Consider the following 21,791-nt stretch of genomic DNA (forward strand, 5'->3'; position numbering starts at 1 on the left):
AAATGTCTGAAAAAATAGAGCTAAAACAGGATGTTCAAGGGGCGTCGGTGGCACGGCGCTCATCACTAAGTTAAAGGTCCAGGGTTCGAATCCAGCGGACCTGCATTCAAACCCGACATACTTACAAATGGGCTTTTTTTTCAAGAGCACCGGCACCCTGATGGTTTCTATGTCCTCTGCTGTTGCGAACCCTTATAAAAAGAAAAGTTCACAAACAGGATGTTCAAAAAAATGAAAGGTTGACAATATTTTTTTTTTGTTTTGCACCCTAGTAAGATTCTTAAATGTTATAATGTAAAATAAATTTGATGTTCGAAATTACTTCAGTAACTAAAAATATGCTCGAACTGGGCTCATAAAATGACATTGTTTAATGACTCGTGATCAGCAACAATCTATGGTAGCTAGACACCAGTTCTTCTGTAGCTGTAATAACGATTAGCACTCAAATCTACAATTAGATCTACAATCCTATTTAAAAACACATCAACTTTACTACTGAATTAGTCTAAGTGGTTGTCATTTTCACCAAAGAAAAAAGTAGAGAATATCTACGAGAGGTTGTCATATAAAAGTTTTTCTTTTTTATTAACTTTTTTATAGTATAAATCATTAAAAGAAATATTTTATCAAGCATGTAAAGAATTAATTTTTACCTTTAACGGCATTTAACTTGTTGCCAACCATCTGCTTCGCCACGAACGCAGCCATCTTGGTTTTCTTGTTTTCTGTGTGAGTCTCAAGAAATTAATTGCCCTCACACTCTCTCTTTCTGAAACAAAATGGGAAAATATTGTTAAAATATGTATCTCGATTATTGAAACCGTCGGGTCGTTGGCCCACTGGGAATTCATATCTAAAAAAACACGATTCTGCTTTATCCCTAAACTTTAGATAAAATCCCTTCGGGCAGGAATAAATATAATAATGCTGTAATGTTAACTAGAGGGATTCGGTTCGCTTTGAAAACAACCCAAAGATCACGTCATTCCACGATTCGAGGAGTTATCTCCTTTCAAAAGGTCCTCGGTATTCCAGTTAAGGCAAGTAATGACAACGCCATCCGCCTCTTTTCCCCTCTCAGAGTAATTGATACAATATAACACTTCTGAGCAATAGCTGCGATAAATTTTGTTCGGAAGCACAATGATGTTATAAATCTCGTTCCGATCGTTGAGTTAAAGATTTACAGCCCTGTGTTAACACAGAGAACGTTATCAGGGCATATTATTTTGCGAATGATAACATCTTACATATTAAATTATTCAGCCACGCTTGAAGCACACACCTTGTTCTACGTTTACTTATCCTGTTGATTTATATTAATTTATTGCGTGTGTTAAAAAAATGGAATCTTACTAAATTTCTCAGTATGTACAATGAGGGCATATAGTAAGCATCTAATTCGAGTCAATGATCATTAATGGGCTTAATCTTATTAATTAAGATTTTCTGCAGAAGCTTCCGTCAGTTTTCTACATAATTTGCGGCTGCGTTTCAATTATGTTAAGCAAAATAGCAGTATCCCTTGCAATATCAAACAATGTCCTATCCTGCTCTAATGAAATGGGCCTGTTGTTTTCAGTGGTAGGATTTGTGATCAAACAAATTCTATCATTCAGGATAACACTTTGTAAAGCCCATTTTCCTCTTTGAAGAAGACGTTCGGAAACGAGAATGGCCTATCGACGGGCAATTCGGCTACAGGATGATGTGCGGATCTTAAAAGGGAGAATAGGACCCTGGAAAATTATTCGCATAAATATGGCAAAAACATCTTAATAAATGCCAGATTGTTGCAGTTTTTAAAAACTATAACATCAGACGAACGTCTTTTTCCATCACCTGGAGGTAGTTCATCTCGGGCAGATAAGTAGAACCTCTGGGCCATTTGTGATTAATTCCAACCAAAAGCCCTCAAAACAACTCTTTAGCTCCCTACTTCGTTTCTCACGACCCCATCCACAATGACCTCAACCTTTTTTCAAGACGATCCGTTCCCTTTCTCAAGTTACAATTGTTCTCGCTCTTTCTTCTACCTTTCAAATTTTGCTCTCTACTATGTCCCATCCTCACAATCCTCCTCGTCGCCTTTAAACCTTGGATCAGAAACCAACCTAATTGCCCACTAATTCATCATCAACAAGAAAGTCTTTTCTCAAGACCTAATATGCTAACCATCTACGCAATCGAACCGAAAGTTCTCAGAAAAGTTCCTCAAGCTCCTTACTACGTATCTAACCTCACCATCCATAACGACCTCGGCACTGCCTTTATTGAAGACTTTGTCCGATCCCGCGTCCAGAAGTTCCACTCTAACCTTTCGTCACAACTTTTCTTTTTAATCTGTCTCTAATATTTCCGATCCCTAGTATCATAAATGGCACCTCAAACAAGATTGGCCCAGATTTCTACTCGCCCTCAAATCCCACATTTGAAAGACTGCCAACCTAGGCTGCTTCTTCAACACGTGTCCTCTTGTGATGTAACAAATGAGAATCAGAAGAACAATGGACAACATCCGATTATTTGTTATTGCATTGTTAATAAACATGAAAAAATTAATTTACATTTTATAAAAATCAATGCTAAATTCTGGGGTACCGCATAGCCGTGTGGTCAGCGTGTTAGCTCTCGGCTATGGACCTCGCGGACATGCGGACATGGGTTCGGTTCACACCGTCCCCCTGCCCTTTCCTCCCCCCCAAAAAAAAAGAAAACGCATCGCATATAAGATATAACGTTCCTTGGCTAATATGAAAAGTTTATAAGGTTATTAATTTAAAAAATCTTAAAATCAATAAAAAAACACGATAAGTGTAACATATTTTTTTTCTACGCGTCTTAAAACACTATACATACATGTTATATGTATTACGTACAACGTGATAAAACGTAACAACTTCACCTCATGGAACCAATTCATATGTTAACCTCCTCTTCGCAAAATACGAAAATGAAGGCCGAAGAAGGGAAGCAGGTGTCTCTCCAAATCGATATCAATAAAAATATAGTATGTAAGGTAGACTTGCACTAGAATACCAACCGCTGAAAGTGGCCTATTTACAAGTTTATTTCTTTTTGGAACTTTCCACACTATCCAGTAAGCTCGACCTCGTGCTATTAAAATAATGTTTTATTTGTTTTTTTAATTCTTATGCGACCAATTTCCTAAATTTGCCTATTAAATATGAGAAAGATAAAAATGGTTTCTCTAATTATAATTGAGGATAAAAACCAGTTTATATCTTGCTAATTGAGCTTAGTAGCCCCCTCGATAATACAACCCCCAGCTCCATAGAGATTTACGCTTCCACCGAGGATTACTTTATATTTTATATTTAGGTTAACTTGATTCGATCCACCTTTCAGGTCTTTATTTGAGCAACATTTTCCAATTTCTTAAGATATTTTTTTACTAAACGTACTACAAGATTATAACACAATAATAGTTGCCATGTTAACTATGTGAACTGATGACAAATGCTTAATGAAGTAGTATGTCACGTTTTCGATTTTAAATATTTGGATTATTAACTTTACAATAAATATTTAGTTAAAGACGCGTGTGAAAGTGAAAAAAACACATAATTCGAAAAAAAGCATACCTGTGCATAAAAATCAATTTCTCAAAAAAATGTATATTGTGATAATTCTACGTTTTTATTTTTTTAATAACAACAACGTAAGAATAAATGTTATTGTTAGGATTAATGAATGTAATTATTGTTTACTCTATGTTCGAAATGTACAATCAGTGGACAGTGATAAAGGAAATCCTCCCTAGAAGAAATACAAAATAATAAAAATTCCCTTTCTAGAAAAAATAGTCCATAGTCAAAAAATGACTCATAATTCAGAATGTACATGTAATGTGATGTGATGTGATAAGTGAGGTTTCCTAGAGTGATAGATCTAAGCACCATCTATCCATCAACATGCAGGTCATCAATTATTACTGCTTTTAGGGGTTTACATTAGATTAATTACTTCATAGATTACTGGTTTTCGTTCAGAGCCGTTGTGAAGCTATTAAGTCGGCAATTAACTTACGTTTTTATCATTAAATCTTGAAGATTTATTGGTATTAACACTAGAGCCATATTAATTTTTAATCAATAGTAAAAAGTGTAAACAAGTTTGCTGAAAAAGTATAGATTTTTGTATTTATCATTTTGTTTTATATTGTTAATAAAATTGTCCAACCTTGGCTTAAATTAAGGAAGTAATTGTAGACATTTATGTTTATTATTTGAGAAATACGCACTTGATTTTATTTGTGTATTAAAGTAGAGAAAAACTTTCCGAATATTAATCCATAAAAATAAACTGCGAAAAACCGGAAAGTTAGAAAAGTTTTTACACTTTTGAATTATTTACGACGAAACAAGCCTCGAAATGAAGATGAGGAATTTCAAATTCAAAACGTTTTTCAATACAAAGGGCAAAATCAATGCCAATCAATCAATGAATGTGGAATTCAACAATTACACACAATAGAAGGCAGAAGTCCAAGTTGTCCACTGTGCATTAAGGGTAAGCCAGACTTACGACTTAACAGAAGCGAGAGGACATGTCGGTATAAACAGACACAAATGGGTGAGACAAAGCTACTCTAAAGGGGAGGAGGAGTCGCCCCAAGGGCTCCATGGATGTATTGCCTGTAATCAAGATAGATCCCTTCCAAACGGTCTTCTACTGCAAATTAGTTAGCAACTTGTGATATTTAGTTGGATAACTTACTTGAGCAACAAAGTTAGCTGACTCAAAGACGAAACCGATGCAACTGGTAGTATGACGATATACATCCCGAAATTTTCATATTCGTTCGTAATTGATGATACAATGATCCTTGGTGTAATAACGTTATTCATTGAGATGATTCGTTTTAAATCATAATTTTGTTTGTTAAACACGGGAATGAAAGATTTATCAACTTTAGACACTCGAGAATAATTCGGTTTCTATTTAACAATAACCTTTCAATTCTATGTACTAATTAATTTCGCTAACCAATAAGAACTATTATTTCTTTATCGATTTTGTGTAGTAGTTACATATCAGAGATTCTTGCATCTCAGATAAAGCCTAGACAACCTACACCCTTAGGAATACGTATAAGGTTTAAACTATACCAGTTCTTGGATTCAAATGATGTTGTATTGCTGACGTAGCGGCGACTTTAAGGCACAGAGACAAAGTTCAATAGTATTCAGCACACAGATCAAAAAAGTTCAGACCAGTATAAAATTCAGTCAATAATGTTAGCTGACGCAATTTCGTTTCGCCCAAAACTAACGGCTATAAGCAACTACTACCTCAAGAATAACGACGTAGGACCATCATAATTTCACAGACCTCGGTAATTTTCTTCTGTGGATCATTCCGTCAGTTGAGCAATTCCAGTCTGGAATTAAACGATTCTGACATACCCAACAACAATGATAGGGTAAAACCAAGATAACCTGCTTTCCAACTCCTTTTAAATTACTTGTATAACCCAAATTATTACAGTTTATGTTTTAACTGACGAGGAGTGATCAGATCTTGAGAGAGCGCGGTATTTGGAAAGTCTTCAGCATCATGGTCAAGGACATCAAACGTTACAAAACTAGAATTGAAGCTGTGCCCTGTCTGAAGTCGATTGAAAAAGCTACCTATACATTAAGGTTTCTAGACGTTTGCCGAATAGACCACCAGCCGAAATCCCAGATTCCGGTACCCCTCGTTTGCAGATCATTTCGCAAACTAGAGGTAATCGCAGGTACTAGTTTGGAATTACTTATATGGTCCAAATGACAAAGGTTCATTGTTTTAACTGACGTGGCATCACAATTACAAATCTTCAACAACCTACACATTAAGGCTGTTGACGGCTGCCAAAAGGACTACCTACAGAACTTTTCAGACCTTGATATTAACCATGGTATTAATTAAAGGACTAAAGTAATACTGCAATTATTCTGCCATCTAAAAGTTTTCGGAGAATGAAAAAAAATTGCAGGCAAAGTACTAGGTGATTAATGATTGTTACTAAGTAATGCACATAACTGCACAACACATTTCATTTTGCGTTTTTGATCATTGTGGTCCGGTCATTTGCACTTTTTTTGCTTCGATGGTGAGTTTATGGGTAAAAGAATTAAGTCTGAGCTGTAATGAGTCTGACATACAAAAACAGGAAGGGTAGGCAAACCGAAACGATCAAAAATAATCAAGCTGGAGTTTCATCACCCCTACCCACATAGGTCTAGATAAAATATAACATACTAAAAATTAATGATAGTACACTATAATAACACAATAAATTTTATATACTTTAAAAAGTAAATTCTAAAGTCGTAAACCGAATAGTGTCAGTATAAGGAAAAACGTTCAATACACAATAAAAGAAAAAATATTCCGTTTCGAATGTCCGTATTCAAAGAACATACTAGAGAGGAAAGAGTTAAAGGGTAAACATTCTTGTTATATTCAACTTTTCCATTAATTCTTCGGAATAAGTATAAAATGTTATTTGGTCTTGGTTGCTGTTAAATTGAATCTCACTTTACCGGTCTTACAGCACCAGTACAAAGAGTGCTGTTGGATTTTCATTATGTAACAAATATTTGTACGAGATCTATGGTTTGAACTCGCCCTTGGACCGAGCCGGGACAGGAAACAACAAGAATTAGAGCAATAATCCTGAGAGAATTGCTGGCCTGACACTTTTTCTCAACCCTCGGGGGATTAATTAAAAACCCATTATTTCCTCTTTGAATACACGCGAAATTCGTTTGAACTCTCAGTTAAAACATTTACAAAGCGACGTGACGGACATTCCACGAGTTTAAAACTATTCAAATAAATTCCAAGGATTTTTTTGTTAGAATTTAAATTATAAAAAAAAATTTTGTGAAGTTAAATGACAAAATTAGGCTACTAGAAGTTTTCGATGAATCGTCAAGTAATCGACATAAGTCGGGAGGAAATCATTATAAGTTATTCTTATAGTTTTCACTGTTGCATAATCTGCTTATTAAAAACACTGAATTTATTACACTTTACCCTGAAGAAAATTGAACCTCATGTTTTAAGTATAACAACTCGGATAGGAAAAAAAACCTTTCTCTATCTTCCAAAGCTTTTCTTTAGGCATTGAGCCATACTGATAAACTTATGACCTCATTGTTTTCGATGTTCATTAAGTGTTTCAAATCGTAAAGAAACTTAGATGATGACTAGAGGCACTGACAGTAAATATATAATTTTTCAAGCTAGTGAAATGCCAACCTTGTGCTATAAAATGTAAGCGATCAAGTAACATACAAGGTGAGATTTTTAACGGTTTCATATTATATATAAAGTATACTTAATTAAGAGAATAAAACGAAGAACGCCCCCACCCCTCACGATCTCATTAAAGACTTAACTTCACAAAATTCACACAGACCCAACAATGAAAATGGTAAAATGCCGAAACGCGTCTGAAAGACTCAACGAGGATCAGTAACAGCCAAATAGACAATGAAAAATGAATTTTCTACATTGAGGGAGGGCATTGTTGTTTATAAAAAGCTAGTTTTAAAACTAAGGAATCTAATTAAATGAATAATTAAGAAATAAATATACGTAGGTATTATTATATAAATATTATGTAGAAATTGTTCAAATTGTAAAACTAAGTTATATAGCTAGAGGAAGCTTTGTGTAGAATATTTTTAAACTACTAAACTAGGTAGAAACGGCTTTTCTCTACAAGGAAACTTTATAAAACTTGGCTGATATTGTATTTATTTGAGGGAAGAAACTTTGGCGAAAACCTAACTACCTCTATTCTCTTCTGAGAAAGAATTGCAGAAAGAAATATACTGTTAACCAACTACGAATTGAACATTATTCCCATTTCGGAAAGACGGACAACGATGCAAAAATATAAATTTTAACTAACCAAAAAATAATAGTCACTTATTTATATACATTGTATAGATTTATCCTAATCATTTTAACTTCTGCCTACTGTAAGGTCAGACTACTTGATCGTATGATGACGGCAATGACCTCCCTAGGATTCTAAATGAAAGACTATTAAGATATTCACGCAACTCTTGTAGCGTGTTAACGGATTTATTGTGCTGTTAACGAGTAAGAATATACGTGAATGACCATTTTTTTACATCTACATTTCCAAAATGCGCAAATATGACCAGGAAGTTTTATTCGTAGGTTTTCAAATAAGTTTTGTCAGTTCCTTTTTTATTCTATTTGTATTTCTTAAAGATAAGCAAAAAGCCAGAGTTGCTGGATTTGATAGCAAAAAGTGCTTTGATCAAAATCGTTTGATGAAATTGAATTTTATCATGTTTTGATCATCTTTTGATCTTTCCAAGCTCAATCTAACTTCTTTCTTCCTTTCTGTTCTTTTAAGAGCGCCGTAAGCATTTAACAATTGGTAAGTAAACTTTCCAGTATGTTATTAGTTACAGAATAGCTTTATTGACCATTCAGAATCTAACTTGTTTCTCACTTTGTGATTCTTTTATAAGCATTATAAGTAATTAACACGTGTTAAGAAACACAATGAGTGTGTATCATACACACATAAATACATCAAAACGGTCCATTTTTAATCTTGATTTCTCAGTCTGACTTGTTTCTTACTGTCTGATACTTTTATGTGCATTTTATGTATAAGCAGCTATTGTGTGGTAACTAAACTGATGAGAATGTTGTATTTTCAACACAGATTTTATTATATTTCATTTCTCCACCTAACTTGTCTTTTCTTTTCCGATTCTTTTATGCTCATTACAAGCAACTAACGCGATGTTAGAAAACTGTCGAACGTGTTAGCTATATTGCAAAAGAGCCTTTTTGATCCTGCATTTATCAAACTTACTTATTTCTTCGTTTCTGATGAATTTATGCGCAATGTAAGTAATTAACGCGTAAGTAAACTGTTGGAGTGTTGTAAGTTACAAAAGAGCTTTTATTATCATTCATAAATAAGTTGTTTCTTATTTTCTGATTACTTTATTTATTTTTTGTTTTGTTTTAGGAGCGACAAACTACATTGGTCATTTTTCTTTGCTTTTCTTCTATCTTTCTCGCATTTTAATCCTTTTCCTGTTTCTCCTACCAAGTTATGATGATATATGATTTCTTTCTTTCTTTGTTTAATGCTAGCCTCTCTGTACCTCGGGGCCTCGTCAATTTTGAATAAAATAACACAAATACTTCGTTCACACTACACCATTTTTCTCGAAATTTCTCAGGGTAAGTGGGGACTTCCTTTATTAGTAATTTATTTTATAATTACAACTAACTAACAAACAATAACTACAGTAAGGCGCCTAGTCAATATTCTTTTATGGGGCTTGAAATGAACCTCTTCGTGGTTTCAGCTTTCTATTGCATTTATTTTATCTATATACTCTATTTCATTTTTGAAGAAAATTCCTGGCATCAAAAAAAGAATGACATGTTGAAAGGACTGAAGTGTGCTGCTGTGAATTTTTTTGGGTTCGGGAATAGGCGAATTCTTTAACAAAAAGTATATCAACATTTGCATGTTTGGTTAGATGTCGAAAGGGTGGTGATGCGAAGGATTTAGGATTGGATTGTTTGCTCTCGGTTTAGGATAGATTGCAGTCCCTCAGTCCCTAAGTCCAGAAGGGTCAAATAACAGCCTCATAAATGGTACGTTATTGTGTAGCTTCATTTACTTTGTTTTCCTAGGAAAGAAGTCGTACTTTTAGTTCTAATCTTTCATAAAGCGTCCGGAATGTTATAATAAACTTATAAATAAATTTGAAAAATTGTTTTATATTTATTTGTGAGTATATCTGCAGTATTCACCATTAAGACGTAAAACATCTATGAAATAATCTTGCCTTTTGGACATAACTGAGGGACATCTGTGATGAATGGGGTCTCATAAAACAGGAATGCTTAACCGAGAGCAAGAATGTTCGGACTCTTCCTTCCTGAAATGTTTAATATCTCACTCAAACGATATATTGATCAACTGGATCGATTTGTACATTCCGATCAGAACCCCCTTCCCTTCTTTCCCGAGAAATATATATTGAAATTCTCCTGATATTAACCCGTTAAAACGCAGGAATAAGGTTTTGATTATAGGTGGCTATATCCAGATATAAAGCAGTAGTGAGATCAGAGGGAACCGCAGTATAAAGTCAATACAAGTAAAATAAACCTCACTTTCAAACGTAAATTGATTTTCATTGTTTTACGTTGCTTAGTCAATCGAATTGGACGACTTTAATTTACACACGGAAATACCACGTTTACAGTTTAAAATTTACTTTATTTAATTTAACATTTAATACATATAACAGAAACCAATATTCCTGACATTTTGGGAATAACTATATGCAAAAATTAACCCCGTTTGATCCACCGATTTGTTTATATTTACAATAGATCTTACTAAAAAATAAAATCCGACGAATTAAAATGCAACGCACGAATTCCAGCTCCCCTTGTAACAGACTAAAAATCATCTTGCCCTTCAGGCTTTAGTAATCGACATTTGCCATCCCAAAAACATTCAATTAAAAATAAGGTAAAATTAACCAGATTAATTCAGTTTGTTTTAATGATTCCGTAATTGCTTTTGCTTTTTATTTCTGAGGTTAAACACACCATACTCGGAAAATGTATAATGACGAAAGGAAACATGATTTGTACAAACTATCGTCATTTCTATTCCTACGGAACTGATTAAAGCCACTTGCAGCATATATAGTACATTACATTCGACGAATTCGGACCTCCAAAATTATTAAACTCAACTGTTGCCTTGTAAGGACGTACTGACCCCACCTTTGTTAAAAACACCAGTGGATAAGGTAAGGATCGAACCCGCGACCGTCAACGAAAGAGTGGTACCACATCTCTCACCTCAACGATCCCACATCTCTTTTTCTTTCATCGATCGGAAAAGGAATGAAAGGTTTGTTATATGCTAACCTTAAGTATGTAAAACTTAATCCTTAAAAATCAGGAAGAAAAACCCATTTAAAAGAAATGAATATACTCAGTGCTATGTCGAGCATTCAAGAAATCCCCTTTCACGGCTTGAAATTATTTTAACTGACATAAGTATAGAATGTAAACATCTATTTGAATGATTGGAGCGTCTCGGCTAAACAGCGGTGGCTGTCTGGGGGGTCCCATGATAGATAGATCTGGAGAAGAAGGGCGGACAAACCCGACCTGATCTGACCACCGCAATCCCTCACTCAGACGTTAAAAATGCTGTAACATATGGATTATTAACAGGAAATAGCAGCTTCATAGGTTCGGATCGGCAGAGAACGGTATCAAGAGCACGGAGGAAGATGGTACTGAGAGAATCTAACCTTAGAAGTGGAATAATCTATATCTATCCTGATCTGATTGAGAATAGGGCAAACACGGACCGTTACTTCCAAAGCCCGCGTTTGAGTCGTGCCAAATTTAATCGAAGTGTGTCATTCCTTGACTATATAAAGGGATAATGTCGGAATGCCGTACGATATTACTATTGGGCTTCCAGGACTTCCACTGTTCTGACTGTATTCAGTCTGCAGAAGAATCTGCAGCCGTTTTCGGTTGAAAATCCGCTACGGTCATCACGTTGATGTCAGTGATGATGATAACTGATAGATGGTTTCGGTGTGAGGGATGAAAAATCCCCGATCGACAAAATTCTACATATTACGATTGTCTTCGAACGTGAACGATCGTGGACTGAGCCGGCGGCGGCTGTTTGACCCTCAGGGCCGGTAAAAACAATAACAATAGAGAGACTTTCTCCAACGCTTATTGCAAAAAACATTAAAACTAAATTATGGATCCTTTCTTCTTTTACTTTGAAGATTTTTTCAATTGGAACGAAAAAATGAGAAAGAAAAAGGATTAATTAATAGGGAAGGAAACGAAAAACAAAATAAGGACAGCTATGGCGTTAACACCAGGCATAATCAGCATTCACTATCGATAACATAATAAGGATTATAGAAATAACTCGATTATTTTTCAAAGAAGAAAAGTCAACATTCCCTCCTTATACAGAATAAACAAGAGACGTAGAATTCATCTAAAGTCAACATAACAGAGTAATCTGTTAACCGAAATATCCGCTGAATACACCGACAGCCAAATTAATAAAATTTTAAGTTTATTTCGATTGAATATTATTACATATTATTAACTAGTTAGTTTCCTTTCATAACAATAGAGGTGAAAAATCCATTACAGTCTAAATAGATTAAAGGTAAGAGAGTAATAGTTGTAAGGTATAAGCACTGGTATTTATTTTTTGTTTATTCTGCAGTACAATTTGTTGCGTAATAAAATTGGCATATAAGGCTTTATTGGATTAGAAGTAAAACGAATAAATAACATATGGAAAATTGATATAGTGTGTACTAAAAGCACAAAGGGTCAAAAATTGTAATCGTGTTTTATAAATATATTTTGAATTGGTGGGATGGCACTTAACGTGGGAGCCATTCCAAAATGATGTCGATAAAATATATAAAGGAACCAGTTACTTTAGAATATTTTAGTTTCTAAAAAGAACTCCTCAGCTTTTAATACAAAAATCAGACAGGCAACACTATTGGCCGATCAACGTAGTCGGTTGTTTGAATCTCCTGGACGATATTAACCTTTCTTGTTTGTGCAACCATAATTACCTCTGTATTTCTCGTGAAACAAGAGGGAAATCGTCTCTCTTGAAGAACCAACATACAAACACGGAAACTCGCGAGCAAATAACAATTACAGTCCGTATAAGATTATATTGGACGGTTGTTTTCCCAGCCTGTATCAATTGACCACATTTGAGGTTCGAGACTTTATCAGTGCTTCAATGAAATTTTACTTGGCCTTTTCATTTAAATTGTTTTCAAAACGGTATATTTTATTAAAACGCCGAATCGATAAGTGCTCTCAATAAAGAAAAGATACATTTAAACAAACACGATTTATCCATGTATCCACTAGAGGACACATGGCAGATGTCAAAAACGAAATTTCCTTGCTGCAGTACTACTATTATATGTGTTTATTCTTTAATATATATACAAAGTTTATAAATCGGCAGTATACATTACAGAGCAAGAAAGACGTTCCTCATTGTTTAAAACCGTCTGATGGACATGCTGCAGTATATTGTTCAGCAATGTACAGTACAATACTGATACTTAAACAATTAATACTTCTGTAAATGTGTTGACCACATAAAATTTCGAGAAATATTTTTAGAAAAATGAACTGAACTGATAAAAATTAAAGGAAAATTTTAGTCAAAGTTTTAGTTTAGCAATGAGTACTCAGATATCACACCAATAAACGCCGGCGTCCCACAAAGGAGCGTTCCGTTGATCCTACCCTTTACATTTATATACTGTTGAATTTCTTATACAACCTGATACCATAATCACAACCTAAGTAGACGATACCGCAATTTCGCCTTCTACCCGAATCTTATCGAAGTAACCTCAAGCATCTCAGAACACCTTCAGCTTATCAAAGACTTGCGCAAAGAGTGAAGGACAATACCGTAAAACATAAGGAAATATGTACAACTGTATTGGTTCCATCCAATATGCAACCCATCCAATCATTACAATCTAAAGTTCTCAGATAAATTCAAAGCTCTTTACTACATTAACCTCACTAACCACGGACCCAACATTCTTTTCCTCAAAGAGCTGATCCCTCTCTACTGCCAAAACACTCTATATTCTTTTCCATTTCGGGAATCCGCCATATCGTCGCCTTAAAGAACGTTGGCCTCGAGACCTAATCTTACCTAATCCACCTTTAATCCCTCATATTATTTCTTCTATAATTTACTCCATCTCTCGTACCATCTTGTATAAAAGTATTAATAAATATTAAATATCATATTGGTGTGCCTTTACAAAAAAGAAATCTCTTTATCAGATTTCTCTTAACCCCTGTTCGCCTGGATTTAATAAATTCTGTGTACCTTTATCACACCTGCCTTCAAGTTTGATCAAACACGAAAAAATGTAGATACTAAATTAAATATTAAAATATCTTTTAAGATCATCAAACTTTACTATCAGCTAAATCTTTGGAATCCACTGGTTCAGCTAAAATCAATAAATGTTCAGACTATCCAAAATTGAGCAAGTTTTAAGAAATTTAAAGTATAATATAATAGAAAGAGATGTGAGTTTAGAAATTATTTTCGGATTAATTATAATTAATTACTACCAACAGTTCATTGTTCATTTTTAGCTATTCAACCAGACAGAACACAATGAGCACTACCCAAGGTTAGTTCAAATCGACAGCATCATGAATAATTACATAATTATCTCTTTAACAATTTACTCGATCCCTTGTACCATCGCTAAATACTAAACTTTACCGTCTAACGTTTATGTAAAAATATTAAATATCATAATGGTGTGACTTTTCAAAAGAGAAACTGAACTCTTACGCTTTTTGTATCAGGAAGGTTAAATTGCCGTTAGGTTCAGTCAAATCTATAGTTTTGTTTTATGATAATGTAATTAAGTTTAAATGAATTCATTAAACTCTAAAAAATTATTTAAAATGATCTTTATGACATTTAAAACTTTTGCGAATCCTATGGAATGCAATGGTTAAGCAAGAATGAATAATTTTTTACATTTCCCAAAACTAATTGGATAAATACCTCTATTATTTATTCTCTTATTAGATTATTTATCTCATTTGTACTAATGATAAACTTTAACGTTTAACGATTTTTTAGTTAAATTTCTAGCTAAGGAACAGCCATGGTGTCACTAGTTTTGCCCTCTTTCGCTACGTGCTACTTAGATGTCCTCTAAAGAGGTATTTTCATCATTTATTTTTCTTAGTAACTAGGTAAAGTTTAATAGTTGACTAAAAACGTAAACATAACTTAATAACTTGTCGTTTACCTTTACCTAGTCTTCCTAACCCTTTTTCAATCTTTAGAGAATTTAGAGAATCTTATATAGAAATATTGTTCAATTCCATAATTTCCAGAGCCAATTTGTCGTGTGATTAATTGGTTTGTTAAATTATTTTCTTTGATGAAACAATAAACTTGAGTAATTTTTTTTTCCTAAAGAGAAGATTTCGCCCGGGCAAATGCTTTGACCAACGACTGACGCACCGTGCGTTACAGATGACCCAAGTCCTGGGTGAGCCGTGCTCTACCATCCACGATGGTCTACAGCTATTTAGGGCCACTGGAAGTTTAGATCGAAGTGAAGATAGAGGTCTACCACGCGGTACGACGGTTATAAAGGTAGTTTAATTGCTCTTACCGTCATTTAACAGCTTCCTTGTTAGACAACTCCAAACGGTTCTTAAGGGTGAGTGCTAAAACAGTCATCATAAGGAGAAAATAGTCAAGGCTCTAGACGTCCCGCTTCAGGATGACTGGAGAGGCCCGAATAGAAAGGCGGAGGTAGGTGGTCGAGAAATTATATTGATGGATTCCTTTGATGGGATGAACGACTGTACATCATCACCGTGGGAATATGGGCACTGGAACAATGGGGGTGGGGGCTCTTTCTCTTCACAGGCGAGTGCCGGTTTGTGGCAATCAGATGACAGAGACTGTGCGGAAAAGATGTAGAGAACGCTTTACTTCATGTGCCATTGGTGAGTCACAGCATTTCAAAGACAGTCAGTAATGGTATTGATGGAATCAACGTCCATGCCAGTACCGAACCGATTATCATAGAGAATAATAATAATTCAAACCGCTCTTGTTGAAGAACGTGATTTTGTTTCACAAGACTTAGGAAACTTAAGGCTCTCCGCGAAGCTAGAGGAGGTAATACGCGTTATTAAGTTCAAGAAATCAGGTAATAAGAATTTATCACTAAATGATTTTCAGGTGTTTTGTGAATTTTCGTTCAAAATATTATAACTAAATATTTTTATAAAACTCATGAATTCTGTTCTCGTTTAGTTTAATTTACTTTCAAATAAGCATGTTGTCATTAATATGACAATAAAATACAGATAGTTTGAAATAAGCCATAAAATATGTGTGTTCGGTTTTTTTGCTTGTTTTACAATATTGATAACCAACGGACCTCCGGTTAGTTTAAATTATAATGCGAAATAATTTGGTATATTTTTTTAATTTTGTAAAACCTCCATATGTCTTCCTCGTGACCGGCCTTCGTTCTGAGACTCGTCGCAAACGCAATCACGCATAAAAAGACCAAAAGGCCCCGGAGATTAGGATCCACAACACTGGATATTTGCCGAGGAACTTTCAAAGCTTTGATCACTGCCTGGTAGCATTAACAATTTAGGCGGGCAGTGCACGGCTGTTAGTTCTGCCGCGGTATCACAGAGGGGCGAGGGGTTGGCCACAAAGTGTAGCATGCGACTCTTACCCTAGTTTCGGGCAACCCCCGAATCAATAGGAGGTCGTCTAATAGCCTACCTCTCCCTCCAACACCCCCTCGCCACCTCACGGAACCCCCGCTTCGTGAAACCTTATCAGAACCCAACTTAGTCAACTTCATTCCTATTTCTGCGTGCGTAAATTTGTAAGTTAAATTTTTCTTTCTACGGTGATTTTTTTCAGGGGAAAGTTTATTTATGGTCTCTATAGAAACCAAACCTTGTAATATTGCAAACATTTCAAAAGCTAACGTATTTATATTCAAAATGTTATTTATTTTACGTTATTCCATTCAATTTTTGATAGTGAACTATAAAAACCATAGTGACTTGTGATGTTATTATAATGAGTGAAGAATTAGACATGTAAGTGTCAATTAACACGAATTAGGACAAAACCAGTATAGTTCAGGTATGATAAACAGATATGATAAAGTGACGGTTCATTGTCTATAAATAGATACGTTGAGGACAAAGAGTGCTGCATACACAGAATAATGTAATGCAGTGCATCTTATTAACATATTTATAAAGCGGTTGTAGCTAAAGTTCAATAACTGTTGGATGATAGTCCATTAAATCCTTTAAAAATAATCATCCGAAATACATCCGGCTGTTAGTCCTCACTCGAGTATTTTACGCGTTCAAAAAGCAACATAAAAAAAGCTTTAGTAAATAATGTATGAGTGAAAGTATAAATATTGATATTAATAATTTTAAAAGCATGGACAAACACACTCATGTATACAGACACGTGGACAAAAAAACAAGAGAGCTTTTTCCCAAAAGGTAATATATTACCAATGTATGAAACAGGTTTCTGGGAGTGAATTTTAGGAAAAGGAAATTAGATTTCTCTTTCGCACTGAACCAATCGAAATTCGTCAGGGTTTAAAAAACCCACCTTGCAGTGGAGGAATATATTTAATTTATACCACGTTACCTTCCATGCGCCTTTAGCTTTACAAGGGGTATGGGGTTGTTATAAATGCCCTAGTAAACAAATCTCTCAGATAGGAATACAATTTTAACGATACTTCCCAAAATTGCTAACTACTGATAGTTCGACCTGTATCGTGATAACAAAATCGATACATTGCCTCTGTCTGAATTTTAAAAGTAAAAAAAAGTTAACGGCAGGCATATTTTTGTCGGCCTAGACGAATAATCGATTAAGGCGCCCCAGTTTTGACATTAAACCAAAGGGGAGTAGGCTGAATAGATTTGTCCGTCTGTCAGGCCTACAGTTCTGAGTCAGTGTAAAAACCCAACAGTTTACTTACTCAGTGCTCGTACGTTCCAATTAAACTGACACTACTGTGTAAAGCATTTACGTGAAAAAAACATTAACAACATCCCTTCCCAAATAATCTATGAAGAAAACATACGAAATTTACAAATCTCAAGTGAGACCAGTACAAATAAACAAAATGAAAACGAATAAATTACAATTACAAAACAGTCAATGGAATCTTTGATTTCATTATAAATGATTTGCATATGTACAAACAACAAAAATTCATATCAGATTACTTAGTTATTCAATTAATATTTTTAAAATTAATATTCATTTATTGATGAAATGCAGACAGCACTATCTAGTAATTTTGCTATTATTTCAACTGCTTACTTATTAAATGTTTTCATTTTTGTTAATGTATAATAACAAAGCAATAATTACCACTATTGTAATAAAACGTTACACATCATCTACCCTTATCGACTACCATCTGAAACAATTACTGCATTTCAACAATGGTCCATCGACTTACCAGTAAGGATTGCAGCTGTCCAACGCCCGGTTCAAAATATTTATGATGTTAATAAATTGTAGATCGAAGTATTTCAATCAATAGTACTCGACCGCTGCCGGTACAAATCAAGTGTAAGACACAAGTTAAGGATTAAATATACAAAGGGGCTTGACATGCAAAACTGTTGGATAGATGGTGTTAAAACGTATTTGTCGTGTGAGAAAAAAAGGATAAACTACTAAAATTGTGCTCAGGTGCTTGATAGTTTCTCGTACATGACTTACCAGTTTCGAGCTCTGTGTGTCGCGAATATAAACGACTAAAAAATCAAGAGATCGAATTCTATGGACTCTGTTTTTTGTTTTATTTTTTAACAACAATCCATTGAATATCTCACAATAACACAATATTTCGACAAAACATTAAAGTATTCGTAGGAAGTTGGTTGAGTTGAGAGAGTGGCAGGGTGGAGAATGTGTGGGATGGTTTTGCACAACACTGAACACGTGAACACCTTTACCTGATGAACCAGGGGCACGGACAATGTATGTTGCCTGATAGTTGTCAGACTTGAAAGAGACAGCGGCCGGAAGACTCGGGAGAGACAAGAGCGGCCCTCGACTGTGGGCTGGACAGCTGGCCTCTGCCTGCTCTGGAATGGGACATGCGCTGCCAGCAGGGGCGCCGTCCCCACCAATTGAGCCATGCGCTCTCGGCAACCAAGCCGCCACGTCACTCTTGTGAGGTCGCACTTTGCGTCATGTCGTGACGTCATCATCCAATACAAAATCTAGTCGGTTTTTTTAAAGAAAAGAAAATAACAGCGGAAGATTGTATGTCTAGTTGTCAGACTGTAGACATAGTCATCGCTGCCTGGGGTGAACCGATTGTCTTTCAGTACACACTGCCGGTTTGATCGAGTGTTATCTGCCAGTTTGCCGAACGCATGATTGGAAGAATAAAGTGCACAATTTACTTAGCTGTGTTTTCCGATAACCGGTGTTTTCCGGTTTGCCTAAATTTATTTTCTATCAACTGATCTGCCATTTTCCTGTCCAACTTTGTGTGATATCATAAATCTCAAGCCTAGTCTACACCCTACAAAATGTGGGCATTCACGATGTTTGTTACATTTTAACTCGTACTATCTTGAATAGAGAAATGTCCCGTAAGATCGTGAAGGACCCTTTTTTCTGCTACTGGTAGAACCAAAAATAAAGCTATAACAGTCCTTGAAGGCTTGTTATCGTTTGTTATGGTTTTGTTTTGTGATATTAAACCCAAATCACCTAACAGGAAAGCCAGACGCGATTAAATGCTGCTACGAGACAGGCAACTGCAGCGTTACCAAAGTGTACACAGATGGGTCAAAGTGAGACAAAGGAACGGGCGCAGCAATAATGACAACAGAAGGCACAGTATCCCATAAATGGAAGCTTCCGGAAATAACCACCATCTATTCGGCAGAGAGCATTGCCATACAACAAGCTCTCAAGTATCTAGCCGCAGAAAATCTAACACACGACGACGCAGCCATCGCATCAGACAGCCTTAGCGAACTAACGGCTTTAGAACAGGCTAAAACTGACGAAAACCCACTGATAGAGGAAATACTAGGGGTACTTACCGAATTGAGGAAAAGCGAAGTAGAAGTTCACTTCATATGGGTCAAAGCACACGATATAAATAAATACAACAAGGAAGTAGACCTATTGGCAAAAGATGGTGCAAAAAAATGGGAGCCCATTTAAATTGATAACAACATGCGATATCAAAGCACATATCAATAAAATGGTCAAACAGAATTGGCAAAAAGAATACGTCGAACCCAAACGAATTAAAGGGAAATACTATGCAAGAATCCAACCCGTCATTCCCTCCAAGCCATGGTTCCACAGACTTACTAGACCAAGGAACTTTTTCACTACCATTATCAGACTTAGACTTAACCACAACCAACTTCCGCACCATCTAGCAAAAATATCCCTCATAGAAAACGCAAATTGCGACTGTCACGGAGAAAAATATGCCGACCCGGAACATGTCGTATTAACATGCCCCAGCAGAAACAAAGGTAGAGAGGAATTATATGAGAATTTAAGAAAGCACGGAGTAGCGTTCCCAACATATATAGCAACTATATTGAGCGACACTAAAAATATTCAAGTATTTGACAGTTTAATGACTTTTATAAAAAAGAATGACATCAAAATATAAAAGACAACAACATGTAGTGAAAGAAACATAATAAATTCTATAGACTGAGGCGACGCCGAAGGAAAACGCATGGCCGATGCATTGATGCAAAGCCGGGGGGGGGGGAAGAAAAAAAAGTAAAATTAATCAACTCTTTCATTCAAAATGCTATCTATGCACTCGAAACGTGCTAACAAATAACACGCTTCAATTCGTGCCGACATACCTACCTTGCATCCTAACTTCTCACAGCCTACCACTTTATAGGATAGGGGGTGTATCTACTATGAATGAGAGTATAAAGACAGGTCAGAAATTAACAAAAGAAAGGTATTGGTCTGATTTAATTAATACGTATTTAAGAGCAAAAAGACGTGAAAACAAAAAGCAGCTGTTAAATTCGTGGCTGCCATGTTGGTTATCCACGCTCCAATGGCTAACAATGTAACTACACCTTCGACTTAGCATCTAACATTGGCACTACCCTGTTAGATCGAGCAATATTAACTAGCCGATTCTTACAAGTCTACGTCATCATTTTTCTTGATCTAACAGAGTTAACAGGGTTAACACAAGGATAGTAAATACCCTTAATTTATCTGAACATTATTTGATAAAAACATTGTTTTGGAAAATCTTAAATGGCAATCTATGTCAATTGTTCAGACCTAAGTCAATGTGTCTAAGGTGACGTCCATGACCAGTGATACAATTGCAGTAATTTGTGCAGTCGATTTATTTTATGCTTTAACATACCAAAGAAGACTAGCAAGAAAAAGAATAACAAGGAGTACACTGAAAATACACTTTTTTTTCATTTGTACCTTATACATATTAGTATATATTATAATTATTATTGTGATCACCAAACTTTATTTCTACATGGTCACAGCACTTACACTAATGGCAGGGCTGTATCAGGAGAGAACATGACATAAGAAACCAGCCAATGCTGACATTCAGTGTGGGGGATTGAGGGACACGGAGATCGCGAGGACCTAGTCGATACACGCTAAGTGGATGGTTCTCGGGATGGGAATGTGTAGAGGGATTTTTAGAGAGGGAAATTTAGAAATCGGGAAAGATTATTTCGTTTGCAAAAGGTATATTTAGGTCGTTATGGATAGTGAGGTTAGTGATGAAATTAAGAACTATGACGATCTGTCTCAAGGCTTTGGATTGGAAAGATTGGGTGCACTGCATGAATGGCCTGGCAGAATTACTCAGCTCCATTCCGTATGCCCAAAGTGGTCGTAGAAAATTCTTGTAGGTTAGCCTAGTTTTGATGGTCAAGATGGATTTCGGTCTTAGAAGTCTTCGTAGTTGTCCAAGTCTTATGTTAAATTGTTCTCTCTTAAGTCTTGTGTAGGGATTCCACGTCTGTCTGCTGTCTACATATTGTCCTAAGTATTGGACTTGAATGGAAGTCGG

At 35.4% G+C, this 21,791-nt stretch overlaps 1 protein-coding gene across 6 annotated transcripts in view; it reads right to left on the reverse strand.

Moving 5' to 3' along the window:
* The window catches only part of LOC106669290 (complexin-like), a 340,082-nt gene that overhangs the window by 261,283 nt on the left and 57,008 nt on the right, over positions 1-21,791 (reverse strand). For 3 of the 6 annotated variants that reach the window (XR_001340913.2, XM_024227161.1, XM_024227158.1), the window contains exons 1-2: positions 18,685-18,825; positions 657-772 (exon numbers count right to left, since the gene is read on the reverse strand). Coding sequence is in view for 5 of the 6 variants with exons in the window: in XM_024227161.1 (XP_024082929.1) it covers positions 657-711 (55 nt within the window). In the remaining variant the exon portion in view is untranslated. The other 3 variants (XM_014398642.2, XM_024227160.1, XM_024227159.1) reach the window with 3 other exon arrangements.

Source organism: Cimex lectularius, unplaced genomic scaffold, assembly GCF_000648675.2.
Source record: "Cimex lectularius strain Harlan isolate CLEC.00 unplaced genomic scaffold, Clec_2.1 scaffold35, whole genome shotgun sequence".
Lineage (NCBI taxonomy): Eukaryota > Metazoa > Arthropoda > Insecta > Hemiptera > Cimicidae > Cimex > Cimex lectularius.